The sequence below is a fragment of the Drosophila elegans genome, unplaced genomic scaffold (assembly GCF_018152505.1).
Source record: "Drosophila elegans isolate 14027-0461.03 unplaced genomic scaffold, ASM1815250v1 contig_149, whole genome shotgun sequence".
NCBI classification, from domain to species: domain Eukaryota; kingdom Metazoa; phylum Arthropoda; class Insecta; order Diptera; family Drosophilidae; genus Drosophila; species Drosophila elegans.
In genome coordinates this window covers 9,937,884-9,960,667 of record NW_024545513.1, presented here as the reverse complement: position 1 = coordinate 9,960,667, position 22,784 = coordinate 9,937,884, and the positions used below count along the sequence as shown (strand labels likewise).

Sequence of the window (22,784 nt, the reverse complement as noted above, 5' to 3'; positions counted from 1 at the left end):
TGTCAGTGGGCGTGGCCGTGCAGCGTACTTTATTTGGCCCAGCAAATTGAGTTAAGTGTAAAAATAAGAAAGAAAAAAAATACAAAAATGCAAAGAGCATAGCACAGGCAGCGTAGAAAAACTATGGCCAAGCCCAAGCTGACAGGGCGAAAAACTGGGTGAAAATGTCTGAAAAGCGGAAGTTGAACACTTGCCTGCTTGTCCACCTTTTAAGCGAGATGGAATGGGATGGGTTGGGATGGGATGGGTTGGCATGGGTTAATTAACCCATCGTCCAGCGGCAAACTAATCTAAATGATTTGTGAGGCGGGCGAAAGTGGAAGGTCGAAATTTCAAATGTAAATTAAGGAAAGTATATGGTTTGGATGTGGCTTCAAAAAAAGGACAGGTAAATATTTCGTTTTAAGTCTCCATACTTGCAATAGACTTCAATTCGTTATTAAACCACAACTGAAAACAATGTAATTGTTGCAGTAGTTCCTTTAATTTAAATTAAAATAATAAGTAAAATTACAATAAACATAACTAAGCTGTTACATTTTAAGACTGCAGTTCATGTTCAAATCAAAAATAAAACAATGCAAGTAGTAGTTCCATAAATCTACAGCTGCCAAACGCTAAAAACGTAATTTGTCTATTAATGTCTTTATGGCAGGATTGCAACCAGGCGAAATCTTAACGGTCATTATTCGTTAACTTGCTCTTCCGCCACTTATTTACTTGGCCCGCTCACACACCCACTCACACCCACACCCACACACACATTAATGAGGCCACAAAATGAGCACCTAAATGACCAACAAAAGGAGGAAAAAGCTGAAACACAAACAACGAAAATATGTGAAGCAGGGAAAAACCAAAAACATTGTTGCCTCAATTGTCTTGTCCTGTGAGTAGATTTTCCTGTTATTGTTTGGCCTTTACTTCACTTCACTTCATTTTACTTTACTTACATTCATTACACACACAAAGGGTGGTAAGAAAAATGGTGGGTAAAATGGAATAATGTAAGGCAGACATTGTTGCATCCTGAAACTCTCCTCATTCAGCGTTAATTTTATGGATCCTGTTGAACTAAAGCAGCACATGAATCTCGTCCACCCAACCTCCATCATAGCCGCTACTAATGGCTGAAGGTCTCGGAAAAACCCGCTTTTCCCGCCATCTTGCATTTCTCCGCGTTCACAATGCAAAACAAAAGCAAAAGCAACATATTCAAGCGCAGAGGCGCCCACGCGAAACTCCTTTTAAGCACAAGAATTATTATACTGATGGCCTTCTACGGTTCCCCCTATTTTCCAGGGAGTTTTTCCACACCGCGCCGCCATTTGCCGATCCCATTGCGAAGCCATTATAAGCATGGAAAAGATAGCGAGAAGCAGCTGGTGAAAATCCATTGCAAGTGAAAACTTTTACCCACGAAAAAAAAAAAGAAAAGGATTTGCTGGCCAACAATGTTTGGCTAATGGTTTGAATTTGATTTTAGTTTAAGCGGTTTTACGGACAAAAAAATACATATGTGAAGTAAAAAAGTCAAAAAGCAAACAAATGGCCTTAAGAGAGATTTAAAATTAAAATTCTAGTACGCAATGGTAATGGATTGAATCAAGTCTAAGAAAGTAATCTAACTAAAAGCTAAAAGTTTAACATGAATTAATTAAGTTATAAGAAAATCTCAATAATCTATGTAATGTAATCTATGTAACTGCTAATTCATATTACAGCTTATTGCCAATGTAAGTTTTCTTACATAACCACATTTACCTCAATGCAGATAGGAGGAAACCAGCACAAGGAATTTAATAAACAGAATGGCCAAGGCAAGTATTTATTAATTGGAATGGTTGAAGCCAAGTGGAAAATAATTTGTTGACCTTCTAACCTATGTTCGAGTCGAGAAAGAGGGAGGTGAAAAATGCCACAACTGCCAAGAAATATTCAAAATCTTAAACAATAATGTTTTCAGGTCCCTTTAAAGTCTATAAATATTTACTACTGACAATCAAATCCCAGTTATCCTAATTAATACTTTAGCATTTAAGACTTAAAACCACTTTATTGCTTGTTTGCCCTATAGTCAATATTTATTTTTAATTTGAATTGTTTTCATTTCCAGTATGTTGTCATTGACAGCATTTCATTTTGGAGTTGAAAACCAATTTTATCTGTTTTTTTATGCTCTTCTGGTGTTCTTTTGACAGCTGTCCATTTGAATATCCAGCATGTCATTTTTTGCGGTATTCATATGTTTACTTGTTGACGCATGAGGAATTTTAAGCAATGAAGTGATTCCAATAAAGTTAGAAAAAAAGAAAAACAAAAAAATATTAAACATGAATTTGTACTTATTTTTTTCAATTTGTTAGACTACATGGCGGTGTAATATTTCACTATTTTGCTGCAGAAAATGATTCAAACAGTTAGATAGAACCTTTTGGCCATTTTAAATAATACAACCGTTTTATACAACATTTTTCTTATTTATGCATTTGAATGCTTAAAGCACCTTTTAAATTTTATTAAATTTTCCCCTTGATTTTAATAAGAGTGAGAATGGGTCTACAAAAATCAATAGAGAGTGGGATGTAGCGAGATAAAAACCAATAGAGAAAGGTGAAGACATTCGACTAACGATTGACACGTTTTGATTTAAATTGAGCGAGTGGAAAAAAAAGTGGGGATATGGGAAATGGGAAATTGTTCTGGGGTATCGGGACCTGGAAAATCCAAACAAATTGCTTGGCATCAATTTAATGCTGCATGCTATATTGATGAGCTGCTCCGATGGATGGTTAATCAGACTTGCTGGCAGAAAGGACAATTTGTATGTCCTTAGCTAGTCTGTCGTTTTTGCATTGTCGTCGTTTATTGCATAGTTTGTTTTGCCAAAGTCCTCTGTAATCATTTGCCTGAGTAATTGCATGATAAAGTGCCGGCAAAATGGCCCCGGTTGTGATTTGATGGGCATTGGCACTTGCAACATGTTGCAACTGGATGAAGCAGAGCGACCCTTCTCCTTTTTCTTGGTGGAATTTCCCTTTGTTGCCTTGTTGTTGCCATTTAAGCATCTCTTGAATGTTACGAGGGGACATAAAAAAAAAAAAAACGCCGCTGCACAAAATATGTCAAGCGTGTGCTGGGCGATAAACCAGAAAACCCCACACACACAGATACACACCCACACATGTGCCATTGCAGTTGTGCAAGTGTGTGCGCCATAACTTGGGGCGCCATTTAACTGCATTGCGTGTTAGCCTTTTTAATGGCCCGCCTTAAATGCATGGGAAAAAGCATGAGTAACGCAAGACATTTCAATTTTCGAATCTCATAAATTAAAAATGTGTCGCTAGTTATCCATTGATCTTAATGGCTAATAAAACTATGTTTAAAAACCCCATTCATAAAATACATAAAATCATATTAGGCCAATAAAAACATAAGTATGATATTGAAACCATGTGAAATTGGTTGGAATTATAGATACTCTAAGAATTTGTAAAACATCATTTCTTTAGACCTTAAGTCTTTGGTTATCATCATGAATTCACTGGGGTTGATAGGCCGAAAACAACATCTGTTGTCAGCAGCGCCTCTGATCGGATGGTCTGTTCAAAGGGACAAAAGACACGTCATGCCAACAACTTTAACATACTTTTCAAGTACACTTAGCGAAATTCAAGAAACCAATTTAACTGCTCACAATAAGTTTTTTAAAGCTAAAACATTAACCTTAACATTAATTTTTTGGTGCCTTTTCTGTTGGAATGACAAAACGTTATTAACTACTTTTATATAAAATACAACAAAATGAATGATTATTTTAAAAATAAAGACCATTTTTATTTTTTAAAACATCTAGAAGATTGCCCTCATTTCTATTAAATTTACCTTTAATAATGTACAGTGAAGATATAAATATTTATAATTTTTTTTTTAAATTTCAATTTCAACCTCAATAGATTTTAATTTTTTCTAAAAAAAAGTCTGGTCACCTATTTGTGTAATGCATTTTTCTCAGTGTGCGGAGAGAGAGGAAGATTAAGAGGGAAGCGACCGGCTGCGATAAGACCGAGCCGAGAGCATATAACCCGATCCTCTGCCAAGTTCCGGACTCAGTTGATCGCCGGAATTCGTAGGCAATGGATCGTTGGCAGAATCGCGTGGCCGTGATAAGTGGCGCCAGCTCCGGAATCGGAGCAGCCTGTGCCCGTCTTCTGGTAGCCGCCGGCCTGCAGGTTGTGGGACTGGCCCGTCGCACCGATCGCCTGGAGAAATTGAGACAATCGTTGCCGGAGGATCAGAGAGCCCGATTCCATCAGCACACCTGCGACGTTTCACAGGAATCGCAGGTGAATGGTGCCTTCGAGTGGATCGAACGGGAGCTGGGCGGCGTCGATGTGCTGATCAACAATGCCGGCATCGTCCTGGGCGGCCAGCTGATCGACATGCCCACCAAGGACATTGGCAACATCCTGCAGACGAATCTCATGGGCAGCATTTACTGCACAAAGCTGGCCGCCGGCAGCATGCGGCGGCGCCAGGTGGCTGGCCATCTCTTCTTCGTGAATAGCACGGCCGGAGTGGCTGGTTACAAGCCGGATCCGGCGGACGAGAGCCTCAACGCTTACACGCCCAGCAAATTCGGACTGACCGCCGTCCACGAGATCTGCAGACAGGAGCTGATCCAGAAGGGATCGAAAATCAAGACCACGGTGAGCACTAAGACTTTGCATGGAATATAATCGAAACTAATTATTATCTTTAGTGATTTCAATTATTTCTTAAATTAATTAATGCTTTTAACTCTTATAAATATTCTTTAATCACTTTATAATCAATCAACAAGGCATTGAATATCATTTTCAATTTAATTGTAAATTTATAAATATTCTTAAATATATGTTAATCACTTTATAATCAATCAACAAGGCATTGAATATGATTTTCAATTTAATTGTTAATTTATAAATATTCTTTAATATATATTAATCACTTTATAATCAATCAACAAGGCATTGAATTTCATTTTCAATTTAATAGTAAATACCCGCATGAACTGAAACACTTATAACAGTGCTTATTGTAACAGCTGCTTTCAGACAGTGATTGTTCGATAAAATGGCTTGATCAATATGCTTAGAGATTAGAAAGAAGCCTTTCAAAGGATAAGTGAGAATCCAAAAAATTTTACAAGTATTTAAAGACATTAGGACTTTTTCCATAATTTTGAAATGCGTCACTAGAAATTCTAAATATATAATTAAATGCTTACCCACTTTTAATTTTAAAATGCTTATCAGCTTTTAAATATTAAAAAAAAAGGAAAACAAATCTTGCAAATATTTAAATACGTCTTAATCCCCAATCCTGCAGAGCATCAATCCCGGCTGGGTGGCCACCGAGATCGTGCCCGACGAGACAAAGGCCAAGTTGGGCGAGGTCATTCTGCAGGCGGACGACGTGGCCCAGGCTGTACTGTACGCCCTGTCGACGCCACCACACACCCAGGTGGAGCAGATAACGCTGCGGGCGGTGGGCGAGTACTTCTGATAACGACGGAACGATGGCACGATAATGCGCAGCCCCCGAGATTAGGCAATCGAATCGACTCACAATAACAATCAAATGAAGGGAAACGAAACGAAATGAAACGAAACGAAACGACCTGCAGCACACACACCTCAGATACTCACTGGCACAGGGACCCATTTGGTTGACCACAAAATTGTTTACTCTTACGAACATATACACCTCGTTTCATTTTACTTTTATTGTAACTGTTATGGCTATTTGCGCAGCACTTTTCCCCAAAACCAAATAAATAATTCAGTTTTGTAAATTAACACAGTCTCGGGAATCAATAGTAACGCATCGGAAAGATACATATTTGCCTAGGCTGGTTTAAAAATTCATGGGCCATCGGTTAACGAGTTAACAACGTCGATAAAGTCATCAAACGACATCGGGGGCATTTCATAAATATGCAAGTGGTTTAATGGGGCAGCTCACTTGTTAATAATGCAGTCTGTAATTTCATGCACCCATCAATAATGGTAATTCGAAATAGTTTCCAAGAAGTGATTACAAATTTCAATACATAGTAATAATCGGTATTGGATACTTGATACAATATAACAAATTGTTGTAATACTACTCGTAGTTGCTCACCACAAAATCCTACCATATAGATTTAATAACTTACACTATTTAATAATATTTTAATTATATTTACAACGATATTAAGCAATAATAAGTGATATTATATAAACAGGCCAACTTACTTAAAATCAGTAATGACATTGACTTAAACGTTGCTTTCTGTGATTAAATTAAGTCGTTAAGCCACCAAACTGAAAAAGTTTGAGATACACTTTTATGAGGGGACAAAATAGTTTTGGCCAGACAAAGTTTTTTGTGTGTGTTTGCCCAAAAGTTTCTTACCGCCGCCACATAATCATGGGATTAATTTTAAAATATATACTACCTTTTGACAATTATGCGAATAAATTCTCCAAACAGAGTCAGTCAGGCGGATGGTCACTTGGGCTTAGTCGCGTTGAATGTTACACATACGCGTATTACGTATTACGTATTACGTATTACGTATACGCATCGCTTCGCGACACGATTTAGTACTTAGGACCACAGCCTCAGTGGGGCATGTAATTGCACTCGCTTAGAGGTCCACAAAATTAACAAAAATTCGCAACATTAGCGCCGCCAAACTTTCGCGAGGCTGCGGTCTTGTGGCCGGAGGGCTTAAGCCAAAAATTCGAGGCATCATGTTCAGGACCCATATTATCTCAACGTAATTATTTTATTTCATTTTTACGCTGCGAACAGAAAAACTTTTTGCTGGCATCCCTTTTCTGTTTTGGCACCCCCCATTTGAATGCTCGTATTTTGGCGGCAAAGTGAAAACTTTTTTCGAGCCTTTTAATGACAGAATAACATCACATGTGCCTTTCGCCAAACTCTGTCTCCTTTTCCCCGAATTCCTGGCTCTGTCAGAAGTTACTTTACTTGGTTTTGCATCAAGTTTATACTTGAGCCCAACCCTATCAGTGAAATAAAAGCTTATACCTTTATTTCATAACATTTTAAATTCACTTTCTTATCAGTTTTGCAATATTCCTAATGACATTTAATAATTTTATTGTGATCGATGATAGTTTAATTTTTTTAATAACTTTTAAAATGTTTCTTATCAATTATAATATTTTTAGATTTTTAATAAAAATAACATATGTTAATATTTGTAGTTATCAAAACAACAAATCGGTACAAAAATCGTAATATTCCACTTTTGTAAAATTTTAAGTAGACTTAGGAACTTGGGATCTTTTAAAGGGTATTTTAAGCCTCATCCGATGGTCGTTTTAAAGAGATTCTGTGTGCTTGCGTTGCCAAGGAGTATGCCAGTTAGACAAGTTTTCTTTTGTTTGGCATATCCCACGAAATCCCCCCGACGATGCTCTGCACTTCACTCATTTCCGGCATTTTGTTTTAATTAAATTTATAACAAATGTCATATAGCGGCAAAGTTTTTCTGCCAACCATGCCAGCATGGGAAACCCTTCTTCCTCTCCCCGTTGGCAGTGCATTTTCCTAGGAGCCTCTTAAGGCCAAGCCAATAGATACTAGACTTTAGCATTTAAACGGATTAAACGAAATTTATGCGAAAGATGAGGGTCATTGTGGAGAGGACCTTTGAGCTCTGCCAACGGTAATGGGGTTGTGAAAACTGGGACTCACATCAATGACCTTTGAATAAACTTTGCTTTACCATTCAACAACATTCGTTAGCTGATTTAAATAATTCTTAATGGAAGTATTTATAAGCATGAACATGCAGCTGCAACAGAAAAAATAAAGATAGAAAAAAATAATAAATTGACAGCAAGGTTCTAAGTAGATAATTTAAAAATAGATATCGCAATAAATAATTTTAAAAATGAAGCAATCAACTTTGAAAGCTTTAATGCAACAAGTTTTCAAGTATTGAAAGATTTTTAAAAAATATTTATGCATTTTAGATCTTCATTTTAGGCAACAAATTATTGCAATAATTCTTAATACACACATTATTGTTATAATAAACCTTTTAGAGTCCAATCAAAAATCTCCAAATAAGATAGATGCATAGATGTGGTATGCTTTTAGGCTTAGCCGGTTTAAGAGAAATTCATTTTGGCCAGACTCCCAGTCGACGACCAAAGATTTTTCCGGGGGCGCCAAAGAGAGGCGAAAGCCGACTACAATACGCAACATGTTTATGACATTTCCGGCCTTGGCCCTCGAACCGTTTTTTTGGGAATTGACCCCCGAAACCCTTTTCTCCATCACCTGTGGACGTGTGTGTGGCTCAGTTGGGGAATTTTTGGGCCAGGTTCCAGAGCATTTCGCCTCATGCTTTCAAATTTCTGCATTGCGGAAGCTGTGGTTGCCGCTAGTTTTTGGTGTTTTGAGCAGCTTTTCCTGCCATCGACATTTTACTTTATGACAAAGCGCCCACAGCCACTCCCGGACTTCTGTTCGGGACAGTTGTGGCCAACATGTGACGACCTTTTGGGGCCCCAACCGAATTGCATCCAAAGCCGGAAGGAATTCGTAGAAATTCCCAGGACTTAAAGCGGGGCATCAATCAAAGCCAATTTCGTTTTCATGCCTACGCCATGGCCAGTACTAAAATTTGAATCTTGTTTGCATATTGCAATGGACTTGGCTTGATTGATTGAAATTTGCGGTGGCTTCGGTACCAAACGAAATTGGCATTTGGCTGCTTTCTTTGACAGTTGCCATAATTCCAAGGCAATTAATAGGCAACGAATAGTAGCATGAAATTAATTATTTTGTTTGAGTGCAGTCGAAGTCAAATTGATTAGGTCATAATTATAATGAACTCCTTAGTCGACATAACGCTTTGATTTTGCCATTAAGTGTTCAATCAATTGGCATATCCACAGCTACAACTTCAAATTACTGATAAATCATGCCGGAAACTTGGTATATCATGTCTCTTTGAGCTGGAATTGGCCAAGTTTAAATATATCCATATCATACAAATGATATATTAATATTAACAAGAAATTTTGCCATGGAAGCTTTAATGTTATAGTCGTCCGTTTTTTCATTTATTTTTCCGATTGTTCCTATGCTATAGTCGTCCGATCTGGCTCGTTCCGACTTATGTACTACCTGCAATAGATATACAACTTTTGGGAAAGCATATCTTTAATGATGAGAGACTAGTTTGCGTGGAAACGGACGGACAGACGGACGGAGAGACGGACGGACAGACGGACATGGATAGATCGACTCTCCTAGTGATGCTGATCAAAAATATATATATTCTTTATGGGGTCGGATATGTCTTCTTCACTGCGCTGCAAGCTTCTGACTGAAATTATAATACCCTCTGCAAGGGTATAAAAAATTACCAAAAACTTTCAGTTTTAATTCCATAACTTTTCTCGCAAACATCCGAATTCAAAACGGCATACCATTAATGTATTGGGGCTTCAGTCTCTAAAACTCTGCGTTTAAAAATGGTTTTGTAATTTCGGGTCGATTTTTTGTCATTTTTATGATGTAACCCCTTTCTAAATATTCGAAAAAATCGTCTTTGCAGAAAAGTGACCAAAAACCTTCAATTCTAAATCGATAACTTCTGATTCACGCACCCGATTTCAAAGTTGTATATCTTCAAAGACTTGTTGCTTAATCATCTAGAAATTTGCATTTAAATTTTGTTTTGAAAGTTTGGGTTGATATTTTTACGACATAACTCCTTAATTAAATTCCGAAAAAAAATCATTTTAAAAAAGGTACCAAAAACCTTCAGTTTTAATTCCATAACTTTTCTTTAAAATATCTGATTTCAAAGTGGCATACCTTTAATGTATTGGGGCTTCAGTCTCTAAAACTCTGCGTTTAAAAATGCCTTTGTAATTTCGGGTCGATTTTTTGTCATTTTTATGATGTAACCCGAACAGACGGGCACACTGACAGACGGACGGACAGAAGACTTGATCAAGAATATAAATACTTTATAAATTTCGGAAATGTCTTCTTTACGTTGCGTTTGCGTTGCAAACTTTCGACTGAAATTATAATACCCTCTGCAAGGGTATAAAAACAACCAAATAAAGTTAACGTGAATTCATATTCAGACTATCAATTTCTGACATAATAACACAACTGAAATTGCGCCCAACCAACTACAATTAGGAGCACACATTTTTCGTGATTGCCCTTTTGTGAAATGTCAATCAAAATTGATCCATGGGCGGCGAGGGGGTAAAAATTTGTTCGCCTCATTCGGGTGAAAATTCGGTCATGTTCGGAGTGCTCAGCCATCATCGTCATTGTCAGGCAATTTGCAAGCCAAACAAAGGCAAACAATAAGTGCCAAGAAAATTGCCAAACAGTGTCCCATCGTTGGCTGCAGACTGCGTTTCAGATTTTCAGATTGATGGGGGCTTTAGCTCAAGTCCCAGAAAGAAAATTCCCATTAGGTGCGCTCTACAACTCGAACTTTACCTGTCGAGTAGCGACAAAAACTTAATAAAATCCATACACACATGAAGGAAATAGTTCGCATCATTCTGTGGAGTCAATTAAACTGCACAAATATTACAGCAAGGAGTCTGGGGCTTTGCATGCCTGCAAAAGCATTGACAATCCGCACGGCGAACACGTTCGGTTTACCTTAAATTTGCATTATATGCTGCAAAAACAATACTGCTGGATCATTTGAATAGCTACGATTTCCCTGTGTAATTTCATCGGAAGACGTTGTATATATTAAATATTATATATATTTAATTTGCCATCTGCAGACTATAAAGTAACATAGAAAATGTTGTTCATTTTTTTTAAGCTTTCAACAAATTTAACTATTTACCATTCGATTTTACTCACTAGGTGTGGATGTACGAAGGGCAATTGCATTGGCCACTATTAAACAACACATTTGTCCACATGCTTTCCCTTTCGCCTGCGCGTAACAATGCGGAAAATATAAAATCCGGAAGGAAAGCCCGAAAAAAAGGGACCCGGACCCGCCAGTTCGAGGAACGATGATGGCGCGTGCGGCGCATTAACTTTTCGCCCTTGCACATAAATTGCAGCATAACGTTTCGTTTACATGATTAAGAACTTTTCACTTTTCTTCGCGGCAGTTTTGTGCAGCCCGCAAAGTAAACGATTGAAATGAGGGGGTTAAAGGTCCTGAGGGGAAAAACTCGTAGCATTCTGTTGAATTGTAAACAGGGCAAATTTGGAGTAGTAGAAAGTTCGAAAATAAACGGGTGAGCACGAAAAAGTTTTCCAGCCTTTTCACATAATAATCTATTTTTTTTTTTTTCATAAACTTTTTCCCATTTCCACTTTTTGTCAGCTATTTCATTTGCCTTTGTGTTAGTGTTAGCCTTAGTTTTTCATATGCTTGTGTTTTTAAGACCCCTAACTCCCACAAGAGGATGGCCAAAATCTTTGCATATTTAAGCCAAATATGCAAAAAGCAATGGGTATTTGGTTAGCGTGAATATGCGCCAATGCGCGACAAAAAATTCACAAGTCCACAAGGGATATTATCTAACTTTTCCATTTAATAAACTTGTTTTCTTAAACTATCTTTAGAGTTAGTAACAATTGATTAAAAAGATTTAAGCTGCTAACTCAATTATAAGGCTGTCCGAAAGTGTGCAACACTATATTTTATTTCTAATTTTAAAACCTTTATGATTTAAGTATCATCCGCAGACTTTAAAAAACTGACAAAAAGTGTTTATACAATTGTTGAATGGTGAATGAAAAAGCTAAAATCAATAAAGGACAGAATAAGTCAAATAAAAATGCACTTGCAGCGCTTCTATGTCTCTTTTGGTAAATTAAATGCATCTCCTTGAGCCCATATTAAAGCGAATCCTTGGACTAGGGTTTCCGAGGGCTTCCGAGGGTATTCAGAGGCTCCTAAGCCGCTTAGTGGCGACACAAAAGTCACCAGCAGGAATATGTGGACATAACAAAGAAAAAATGGTGAAGTGACGGCCCAGCTTCCGTTTCCGCTTTTTGCTGTCGTTTCCTCTGCCCGAGGCTTCTGTGTGGTGATGACGACATCCCTTTAAAGTATTATAAATATCCTACACTTTTTTCCCCATTTTTTCATCTCGACTTACACAACCAGTTGGTCTGTGCAATTTATTTACTTTATCGTCTTGAGCAATTACACGCATGCAGCAACACAAATTGCGTATACGCCGTCGGTTATTGAACGATTATTGAGTGCTCGCCGACCGTTCATACCTGCTCAGGTGCCGGATAATTGTCAACTACAATATTTGATCTGAGTGAAAAAACCCCACACACTGGACTTTTGGACCCAGAAATGAAAGCAGAGAATATACAAAAATGTATTTCACCAAACAGCTACGATACCAAATATATTTGCTTGTATTTCAGACATTTTATCGTTTTTCTCTTTGCTGTACGTATTTATTCAACAAAAAAAGTTAAAATGTTTGACAAAAATATACCAAAAGAAGTAGCACAGAACATAAATGGGGTTATTTTTATTAAAATGCTGATAAAATCCGGAACATTTATATGGCTAAAATAAAAAAAAGGAACTTATTTAACTTTTTATTGAGAATTCATTATTCAAAATTATAAACGTAATAAATAAAGGGATTGATTTTTCTGAATAAAAAGCAGTAGATTATTTACTCAATTTTTGCAGTCAACGTGCAAATAAATAAGGAGTTCTTTGTAGATCATAAAAAGAAATTGGTGTCAACAAAATAAAGTCGTATTTATGACTTTTTCAAGAAAAAAAAATGTGCTATTAAAGGGCTTTAAATAAAATGTACAAAACTTAGCTTAAAATCATAGTTGGTAGTAAGCATTATTGCTGCGTGGATCCTTGAACTTTTTTTGGGCCAAAACTATCTTTTTAATGGTTTTGTGCTATGTCTACTGCACTTTTAAATGCTGGTGCACAAAGGAACCCGCATGGCACGAACGGCAAAAGGATATTTTCCAGAGAAGAGCACCAAGTGGGCAGAAAAAGAGCCTTGAGCAATGGGCAGAGCAAGTGATTTGCATGCCAAATTGATGATAGTTTGTCGATAGTCAGTTGATTTTTTTTTGCTCCTGGCCCTTCCACTTTTTTGCTGCCATTAAGCTGATTTGATGCCAGAACTGTGTGGGAGTCTATTTGTATAAGTATAATCGATTTATCGCAATTCAATGTTGAGTATGGAAATGCTTTTAGCTCTAATGAAATGCATAAAAGCATTTACTTGTCGTGCAGCACAAAGGCTTTTTTATTAACCTTCAATTTTCAAAGTTCAATTTTTGTTTTAAAATGGCAGACATGGAAAAAGAAAACCAAGTTAATAATTGTTTACTAATTAAATTTAATAATTGCACAATTTCTAGGTCACTTCAGCACTTTCAATATTTTTTTTTTCAATATTTTTAATTAAATAAAAAAAAACCGCCACAATTAATTAATTATCCATATATTTACATGACTTTTTGTAATCTTTCAAGTCATTTAACTACGTAGGTACATTTTGAAATTGTAGCTTGAAAAAATTGCTGGCCATTAAAAAAAGATAGAGAAAGGAAAAACAACCACGTTTGCGTAGAAGAAAGTTGCCGGACAAAAGATAAAGTTGCTCAACTTGCCATGGACAGAATGCCCATCATTTGCACAGAGTGAGGGCAAAGGTTACGGGCTGGTGGGCGTGTCAAGCTGAGGTCAAACTCGTAACCAAGTTTTTTATTTCTAATAACGATACTACGGCTCCGTAGCTCTCAACTAAATTGCCAAAAGTGCAGGCAACAAAAACAAAGCCCGACCAGGAAATATGCACTGCGGCTAATTGCAAGTGCGTTGAGCGAAGTGCACTCAGGTTGGGTCAACTTTTGATCGAAGGTATTTGCACTAATTAAAAATCCATCACGTAATGGAGCCAAAGTTAGCTGCATGCAACCGGATACCTTGGAGCAACAAAACCAATTTACTCAATTTTAAATGAGGCCATCAATTGATTGGGAATAAAGCTTAAGGAGCACTTACTTATATCAGTCTTTAAGAAAAAAACCTGATAATTCCCTAATAGCCCCAAAAAGCCATAAGCCTCAGTGCAACTATTTATTTTCTTTTCCTTATTTGTCCTTCTGGACAAATTAACATTGATATTTGGGTCAGAAAGAAGAGTTAATGGCAGAGTGCAGGTACGATAAGCATTTGCCATGATAGTTATATGATGATTAATAGTGTTCATAACATTGTAAATAAATGGCAAAGGAAAAGATACCTGGTTTGTGAATTAGAAATAGAAATGATTTATAAAGCTTAATACCAACAAAGTAAACTATTAGTTAAGCTAATGTTTTAAGTTTCTTTTTGTGCTTCTTAAACAAAATCACAAATGTTGTTCATTTTATGTTGGCAAATTGTATTAGTTTATAGATCGACAGACAAATAAGTATAACAAATTTAGTCTACAAACAAATTGATTATGAAGCACTCCTTGGCTTCCATTTGTGGTTATATATAAATATACTTATATATACATATACTCGGCTTGGGCATAAAAAGGACAACTCAAAAATTGTCCAAGCATGAAAAACGATGAATGGGAAAATGCGGAAAATAAAAGGAGGATGCTAAGAAATCGGCTTTTCCTTGAGTGGGGGAAAAGCATTTGCGGACCACTAGACGAAATTAGCTAGAGAAACGCTTAGTAATGGCAATTTCATAAATTTATCTTCTTGAATGCGTATTTATAGCATATTTGTGGAATCATTGGATGTGCCGGGGCTTTTGCGTTAATCATTACAATTCAAATATTTATGCGACCATTGTTTTCGAAACATTTTTCATTTATTTATTTAAATTTTAATTTTTCATTTTTCATTTGACGTCACTGCATTTCATTTCATTTCAGTTCGCTTCGCTTCGATTTCTTTCGTTTTCACTTCCCGGTTTTCCCTCTCTTCACATTTTGTCGCCTCATTTCCCCCCCATCATTTTCCACGGGTTTTTCTTTTGTTTTATTGATTACGCACATTTGAAAATCAATCAGCGAAGCAATCGCTCGGCCCCATTGACTGAAGTTTTGTTTATTTGTTCATTTTCCAGTCACTTTTTTGTGCGCCCGATTCTTTAATGTTCGCCTGGGCAAGCACTTTGCTCCTAATGGCCCAAAATCGAGGGGCTAAATTGCCACAAAAAATGCTCTACGACGTCTTGAGATACTGAGGTCATAGAAGTATATTTTTAAATCTATCGGAAAAGCTCTAATACAGCTGTACATTTTTTTATGTCTTTTGAATTTTTAGAGAATATTATAAATGATTTAAAAACCAATTCAAAGCTATTTGACCTTTATGATTTAATGAAAATATTAAAATATTTATCTATTTTAAGCTTAATGCCTATTTTCAAAATGTATATATATTTTCTTAAACTCTGAAACTCAAAGCTAAGGAAATTTAATAAGCATATCACAAATAACTTTGCATCCCTACCTTTAATGAAATATATAATGTTTTGGTACACGCGTATACTTCGTATTCACGTTTACTTGATGTGTTTTCCCCTGGCATTGTGCCAAAAAATTGTATGTTTTCTCCAACTCACAAAAGGGCAACGCATCCTACGAGTGTTCTGTCTGGTCGGCAAATATACAAGTCTCTTATGTTTGAATTAGGGAATGCGCCTGGGAAAATATACATATATACATATAGGCATTCGCCAAGGATCGAATATCGTTTCTCCTTTAACTGCAGGCAATTTTTCTATTTTCCACATCATTAGTTTTCAATGAATATCTTTGTTGCTGTATTTTTCTGCTGGGTTAAATGTTCCGCCCGTTCTTTCACTTCTCTGGCATAAGCAAATAAACTTATAAATTGGCCAGGACCAAAACTAAATCGAAGAAAAATCGAAGAAAGAGATGAAGAAACAAGTTCAATAGCAGCCATAAATCAAAAACACTGCCCAGGGGAACGAGAAAAGCGAAGGTTTTCTCTTTCTTAATTTTTTTTGTTCCCAGAGTTTTTGTTCGTTGGGTGATTGGGGAAAGTGCGTGTGTTTTGCCTGGGGCAATTGTAATAGAATTATTTTATTTTCTCGTATTTGACTTCTTGTCGCACGTTAAATAAGCAATATGAACAGCGAATCCGATTTCCGCACAAAATTCATGCACGAGCGACACTGAGAAATCATTTGAAGTCTCTGCAAATGCCCTGCGGTCGGCAACAACTTCATTATCGCCTTCAATTATCACTATCATCATCGTCGTCCATCAAAAAAAGGAAAAAAACCGGACAAATTTCGGACAAACAGAAAACATTTTCTCGTGCATAAATATATTTCCGGCAAATCAAGCAAATCAAAATCAAAATAAATATACAGGGCAGAAAAAAAATAAAAGCAAGTGACAATTTTGTTGGCCCTTGGTTTCGTTTAGGATATATAGTTTCTGCCATGGGACCAACAGACCTATTCAATAAAATCAAATGATGGGTAAATGTTGATAGAAAAATATTTACCCATAATTACAAGGTAGTTGAAAAAGAGAATAGGAAACGAAAGTAATTTAGCTCCATTTTTTATCAGAGCGTCATTTTTCATGGAACCGCACAGTTAAGAACCCCAAATTGACCATTAAAAACGCCCATTTTTGTGGGTCGGTCTATCAGTAAATGACTGTGTCATCAGCTTTTTAGCCACAAATTACACATTTCGATGGGGAAACATGAACAAATAGCATGGATCATTTTTGATGCGATAGAAAACATGTGCCCAAGCCTATGAATTTAATATTTTGGACCACTATAGCATTATTTTTATCGACAACTTAGCAGGTAAGTGCACTTAATTATTTTTCACGTTTATTTCCTTACTTTTAAAACTTGCACTCAATTGTTTTATTTTGAATGCATTCATTTATTTCAATATTATTTGTTGCCAGTTAATAGCATTGTGGTTTTCATACCAACTTATTTCGCTTTAACGTATTTACTATTAGTTATTATTTTTATTTACTTACCGTTGCTGTCACTTTGACTAATTGCATGGATTGTATGTTTACAAAAAAACAACTAACAAAGGCAAACAATTGTCCACGTTACAGATGAAGCAGCGAGAAATTGCAGGGGAAAATTAAGTCTCATGACATGTAATTAACCGATTTACATTAGGAGGACAACAAAAGAGAAACGGTTGGGAAAATGTGTAGGGACACGTATGTAAATGACCGCATTTCACTGTAGACTGTTATTGTGTTTTTGGCATTCTTTTGTGGGCATATGACCAAAAGAAGAAAAAACCACAGTTTGACTTATCTTCTCTCCTCGGATTTTCACATTTTCTTGACAAGCTGGTTTTGTTAACAACTAAGCAATTGCACTCTTATAAAAATAAATAACATAAACACATTTTCTTTGACAATTTAAATGATATTTACCACTTGTTTAGAAATTTTGTGAAATTTTTTCTCTGTGCTTTTCAACCAGTGAATGAAAATATTAAAAAAAATTACAAACAGTAAGTGAAGATTAGTAAATTAGTATTTTAGTAAATTGCAAAATGTTTTTCGGAGACATATAAAAAGCAAAAATTCTTGTGGCTGTCAACTGACAAAGTCCGTTTGACTTGCCATAAGGCCATTTTATAGATTTGTGCTTTCTACTTTCTGGCCAACAGCCACTTATCAGCCTTACCAAATCGCATTCAATGTTTTGGCCCATTTAACTAATGAAATACTGTACGGAAAGATAGCAATGCAAAATGGAGATATTGATGCTGAAACACTGAAATATTTTATATCATAGAAATACCCATATCTATCAATCATTACATAATGTTGCTTAAATGTTGTTAAACAACATATTTATTTCGCATTCAATTTGTAACTTGCATTCCTCAACTACTAAATTTTTGAGCACTTTAAGTAGAAAGATTCACACATTTTTTAATTTATTATATATTTGATGTTTAAATTCAGCATAAACTTTTCTTTAAAGCGCGAATTCATATCGATTTCAATGTTTATGTAGAAGTTCTTTATTGCGCACGTACTGAATTTAGGAATGCCTGGCACTTCCTTCGGACAAAGTGACAACGATGCAAATACTGAAATGAAATGGAATTGTGGACGAGACCCTCAAAAGCGCTTCTATTCTTGGTCAAAAGTTTTGCCTTCTAATATTTTATTTATGTTTCATTAAATATAAATGCGTTTGCCTTCCAGTTAAGTTGAGTTTCAGTTGAGCTCAGCCCATGCCCCGCCCATTTCGGACCAACAAGTAGCCAGTGAACTTTTTTGGCCAGTCTGGTTGGCCTCCATTCGTCCTCCTCCTCCTGTTTTTCAACCCTTGGTCGTCTGGTTAAACAGAACCAAATAAAAATATAAGGACTACAAAGGAAAAGGACTGCGAAATGAGCAGCTGAAGCAGGCTGAAGGCAGCCGCATCCATAGCCACAGCCATAACGGCAATTATAAAATAACAAAAATGTGGCCAGGATGGCAAAACAAAGGGGCCATTGACTCTGCGGCGGTGGCTTAAAGCCAAGTTCATTTTGGGTCACACGGATCTCGCTCTCAACTCTTTGGCCCACGGGCTGGCTTTTCATTTCATAAATATTCCCAATGGCTTAAACAACAACAGAAAATCGATCTAAATTGTTTGCCACCCCGGAAACGGTTTGGAGTCCAGCACATGCCATTTGAGTTCAGTTCAGCTCAGTTCAGTTCAGTTCAGTTTAGTGTAGTTTAGTTTAGCTCAGCTCGAGAGTTCAACGACACGCCATTAAGTGGGCGGTGGTGGGGTATTGGCCCAGTATTGCGTGCCATTTATGAAGCCATTTCTTGAGCACCATTTGACACCTTGGCCTCGATAAGTTAAGCAATTTATGTTACATGGCAGACGCTTAAATTTGTCATCAGAAAGCTTACACAGCGATCCGCTGATGGAGTGATGGAGGGTGGCCCACGTTGTTGGCCCGCCCGAAATAATTTATTAGATCCGGAACAATGATAAATTGCTTTAAAGTGGGTTGAAAATAATTAATTGGCCAATTAAAGTGGCTAAATGTATTTATATATCTTATTTATAAGTCTTCTTTGTCAGAACCTTTAAAAATAAGAGATTATTTACTATTATTTTCTCTTGAGAATTTACCATTACCGAATATTGGGCGCCAGACTCAAGTGACAAGAAGGCCCCAGGTTGGGCGCCATTTAAATGATGCCATATGTCAAGGGATATCGTTAATTTGGATGTTTATGGGGCCTTCGATTTGTTTCCTGCGCGGCGCTTTTCTTGTCGGTGCCCATCATTAATTATTGGCTCACGTCAACGTATTTATATTGTTACAAGGCGTTGAAATTAATTACCCACTTTGACAGAGCCCCGACTCCCATTTTGACCACGATCGCCAAGTAATCGTGGTCGAATATTGTTTGCTCGTTTGTTTCGTGTTTGCGTTTCGGTTTACGCCTTTGGTCTTGGCTGACCACGAAACTTTTTTGATTAATTTATTGGTTCGTGTGCCCGTTCCCTGCATATAGCTCAATTTCGTTGTTATGTGTGTGTGTGTGCTCGCTTCATTGTTTGCTTGTAACAATCGACAAATAATGATTTATGCATAGTCAGCATTTTAACGTTGGACTGTCTCTAAAGTTTTCCCGTCACGCTACCTCATGAAAAGTTAAGCGAAATTATACAAAAGCATGGCCAATTTAGCTGTCCTTTAATCAACGGGCGGGGGCTATAACATTTCCAGTCAAATGTATTGATCAATTCAATAGGACGAGAAAATATTTCGAATAACACCGCTGCACGAGTGACTAAAGTGAATTCGATAGTTGCCAGACCTTATCACATTTCGAACATCATTAAGAGTGGCTGGCTTCGTCGGTGGCGGTGCATTTGGATAATTATTGATTAGATCAACGTTTTCGGCGTGCAAGGAAGTGCAGCGATGTGTGCATTGCGAGAGCCTTTGCCCAAAGCGATGCGACAGGCTGCAGGCGGTAGTCGCTACTAATTATAGCTCGGCAAGCAGAATATGGGCAGGCGTTGCTCCTGGCTCCAATCCTTTGAGTGGCTCTTGCGGTCATGTATGGGTGCCTTTGTAGGTATGCCAACACCAACACCAACACCATCACCGTCACTATCATCATCACCATCGCCACAATACACGCCTCACAATGTGCAGCAGTGAGGGGCTTTCGCCCCGCCCGCACAAATAATTGTTGTTGAAAGCATATTTAATTGAAATTTTATTCATGTGGCCGTTGTTTCAGGAATTTTTGATAGAAACAATACTTTACAAATCGTACTGTGGTTAATAGAGCGGAATGACAAGCATGGCCCAATGCATTTGTATTCGGGAGTGTCATATATCTTAAGTCGTGCAGTCCGATGACTTTCGACTTACGACTTTCTTTTTTCACTGCATACTTTTAAGCCCTTAAAGATTGGAAACCCTGATTTTCTCTGTGTTCTATGTTCCTATTAAATCACATATTCAATTTTCCAAAAAAATATATATCCATAATGCATATCAATTTCTTAAATCCTTTAATGCTTATCTAAAAACTTGAATGAACCATAGTCGCTTACTGGATGGTCAATCTGTGATCCACATATTCAAAGGAAATGCTGTTCAATAAACTGCTAATTGGGTAATGCTTTTTCCCATTTTTCCCATTTGTATCAACAGCAAAGGTGTTACTGAGCTGAAACCAGCGTACAATCCATAAATTCAAATGAAAACATTTTCAATGGTTGGACACTTCTGCTACATTTTTGTTTTTTTTTTTTTTTTTGTTTTGTGTTTGCAACTGCAGAATACTTTTTCGTGCTAATTGGCTGATGGCTTTGAATCGTTGCAGCATAAAAGCCAATCATCGCCCTTAATGAACGATTTTAACAGTCCTGCGCCAACAGATTCCTTGTGCTGGCAATTAAAACAAAGCATCATCATCGACATCATAATGAGCATTGCCAGACTTTGCATATTAAAAAAGCTGACCGAGCTCTGGCGATAAATTAAATTGAGTAGCGAAACCAATACAAAGGCATCATTTCAATTATGATACACCCACTCGATCCGCCACCCCATCTAGCCACCCCATCTAGCCACCCACTAGCCACCCACCTCAAGGCTGTTGAGGCAGCTGCTGCCGTACTTGCTGTTGGTTTTCGAGGTTCTCTTCGTTACGCCTCAGTTTATTTTCATCCTGTTCATCCTGCCTGCGATTGAATTTTTACCATGATAATTATGTTTTCTGCTCTCGGGTTTTTTCGTTTTTGTGTCTCGTTTTATTTTTTTTTTCTTATTTTTTTTGTGTGCCCTGACAGCCCTTAATTCATTTAAATGCCTCACAAAGTGAAATACACGCGGCTTCTTTCGCGTTTGGTTTCAGTGCGGTTCGAGCTCGTTTTTAAACGCATCGTAAATTTCTGCTCATTAAGCCGAGAAACGAAACGAGTGCAGAAGGTACAGGATTCGCTTTGACTTGACTTAACTAGCGCCACGGCATGTGTCCCTCTGTATAGTTTCCTGTTCTATTTTGCACACCCTTTCTGTGCCCCATCATTCTAATTAGCCACAAACTCAACATTTTTAATGCTAGTTAATGAGCTTAAAATACGAACAAAAATAGTGTCAAGATATAAAGTGATAAATGGAAACGGTTAGCTTCTATTGACACATGGGGTAGTGTGTTTTATGGTGTGTTTTATACTAGGTTGTGCCTTGTTAAACATATCTTTAATCAAAATTAAATTAAATTAAAATATCGATATAAACCACATTTCGTTAAGTTGCTTTTAGTTTTCAAGCATTTATTTGTGACCTCGCAAATAATTTCAATAGGATTTCTTCTGTTGTGGTGAGGATAATGAATTTCAAATATTTTTCAACAGAAGAGTCCAAATATAAAAACATGCAAAATAAGAAAAAATCTAAGTGCGGTTTAACGTGGTCTTCATAGCATACCTTGCCGGAAAATCAAGTTAAAAGTTTAACCGACCGCACAGGTGCAAACCGACACGCCCACTCTACAGCCGCCCACTGTCAAACTGTTACCGCACTGGACAAATTAGTGGACCTTCCTTGTATTGGATGGATGTGGGCGTAATCAAATGGGTGTGGATCCGGAAAAAAGCCAAAACAACAACGACAACAACGTCAGCAAACACCGAAAAAGCGGTAGATTCAAAAATGAATTTCCAGGAAACTTCCGCATCAACTAGCTGAATTCGAAAGGTAATCGTTGCCTTTAAGGCATTTTCGGTATTTGGTCCGCTTTTTGTTTCTTTTTTTCCGAGTTTCTATTTTGGCCATGCGACATGCGACTTGCCAAATATTGGCTTCCGCAATTCAACGTTTTTTTTAAAGCTCATTACGGAATTTGAGCAGGGGGCTATAATTGACTCAAATATAAATCTTGTTACGGGCTTATATTAATCATTGCAATTTTAAGTTTTTCAGAGAATTTTGGGCTAACAATATGGACTCAATATTTTAATGGTATCAAATATTTATAAAACAATTTAAATTCTAGGAAAAACAATAACACACTAACTGCATTTCTGACAAGAAAAATCCGTAATGGAAAATATTGTCGAAAATCACACAAAATATGGAATAATTGGTGCTCTGACAGGTTGAATTCTGTTATTTAATTGCTTTTATGGTTGTCATTACAAAGCATGTGAATTTTAATCCACATATTTATCATTTGAAT

At 37.0% G+C, this 22,784-nt stretch overlaps 2 protein-coding genes and 1 long non-coding RNA gene across 6 annotated transcripts in view; 1 reads left to right on the top strand and 2 right to left on the bottom strand.

The window, feature by feature from the left end:
- The window catches only part of LOC108136417 (eye-specific diacylglycerol kinase), a 127,116-nt gene that overhangs the window by 59,724 nt on the left and 44,608 nt on the right, over window positions 1-22,784 (bottom strand). The window lies entirely within an intron of this gene.
- Window positions 4,106-5,839, top strand: LOC108136419 (farnesol dehydrogenase). The gene is made up of 2 exons (XM_017257549.2): window positions 4,106-4,712; window positions 5,374-5,839. Exons 1-2 carry the CDS (start codon window positions 4,140-4,142, stop codon window positions 5,548-5,550), a joined length of 750 nt encoding a protein of 249 aa, XP_017113038.1. The 5' UTR covers window positions 4,106-4,139; the 3' UTR covers window positions 5,551-5,839.
- LOC121467538 lies at window positions 11,706-13,233 on the bottom strand. The gene is made up of 2 exons (XR_005977595.1): window positions 12,213-13,233; window positions 11,706-12,125 (listed from the first exon to the last, which is right to left on the bottom strand). It is a non-coding gene; the product is annotated as an uncharacterized LOC121467538 (long non-coding RNA).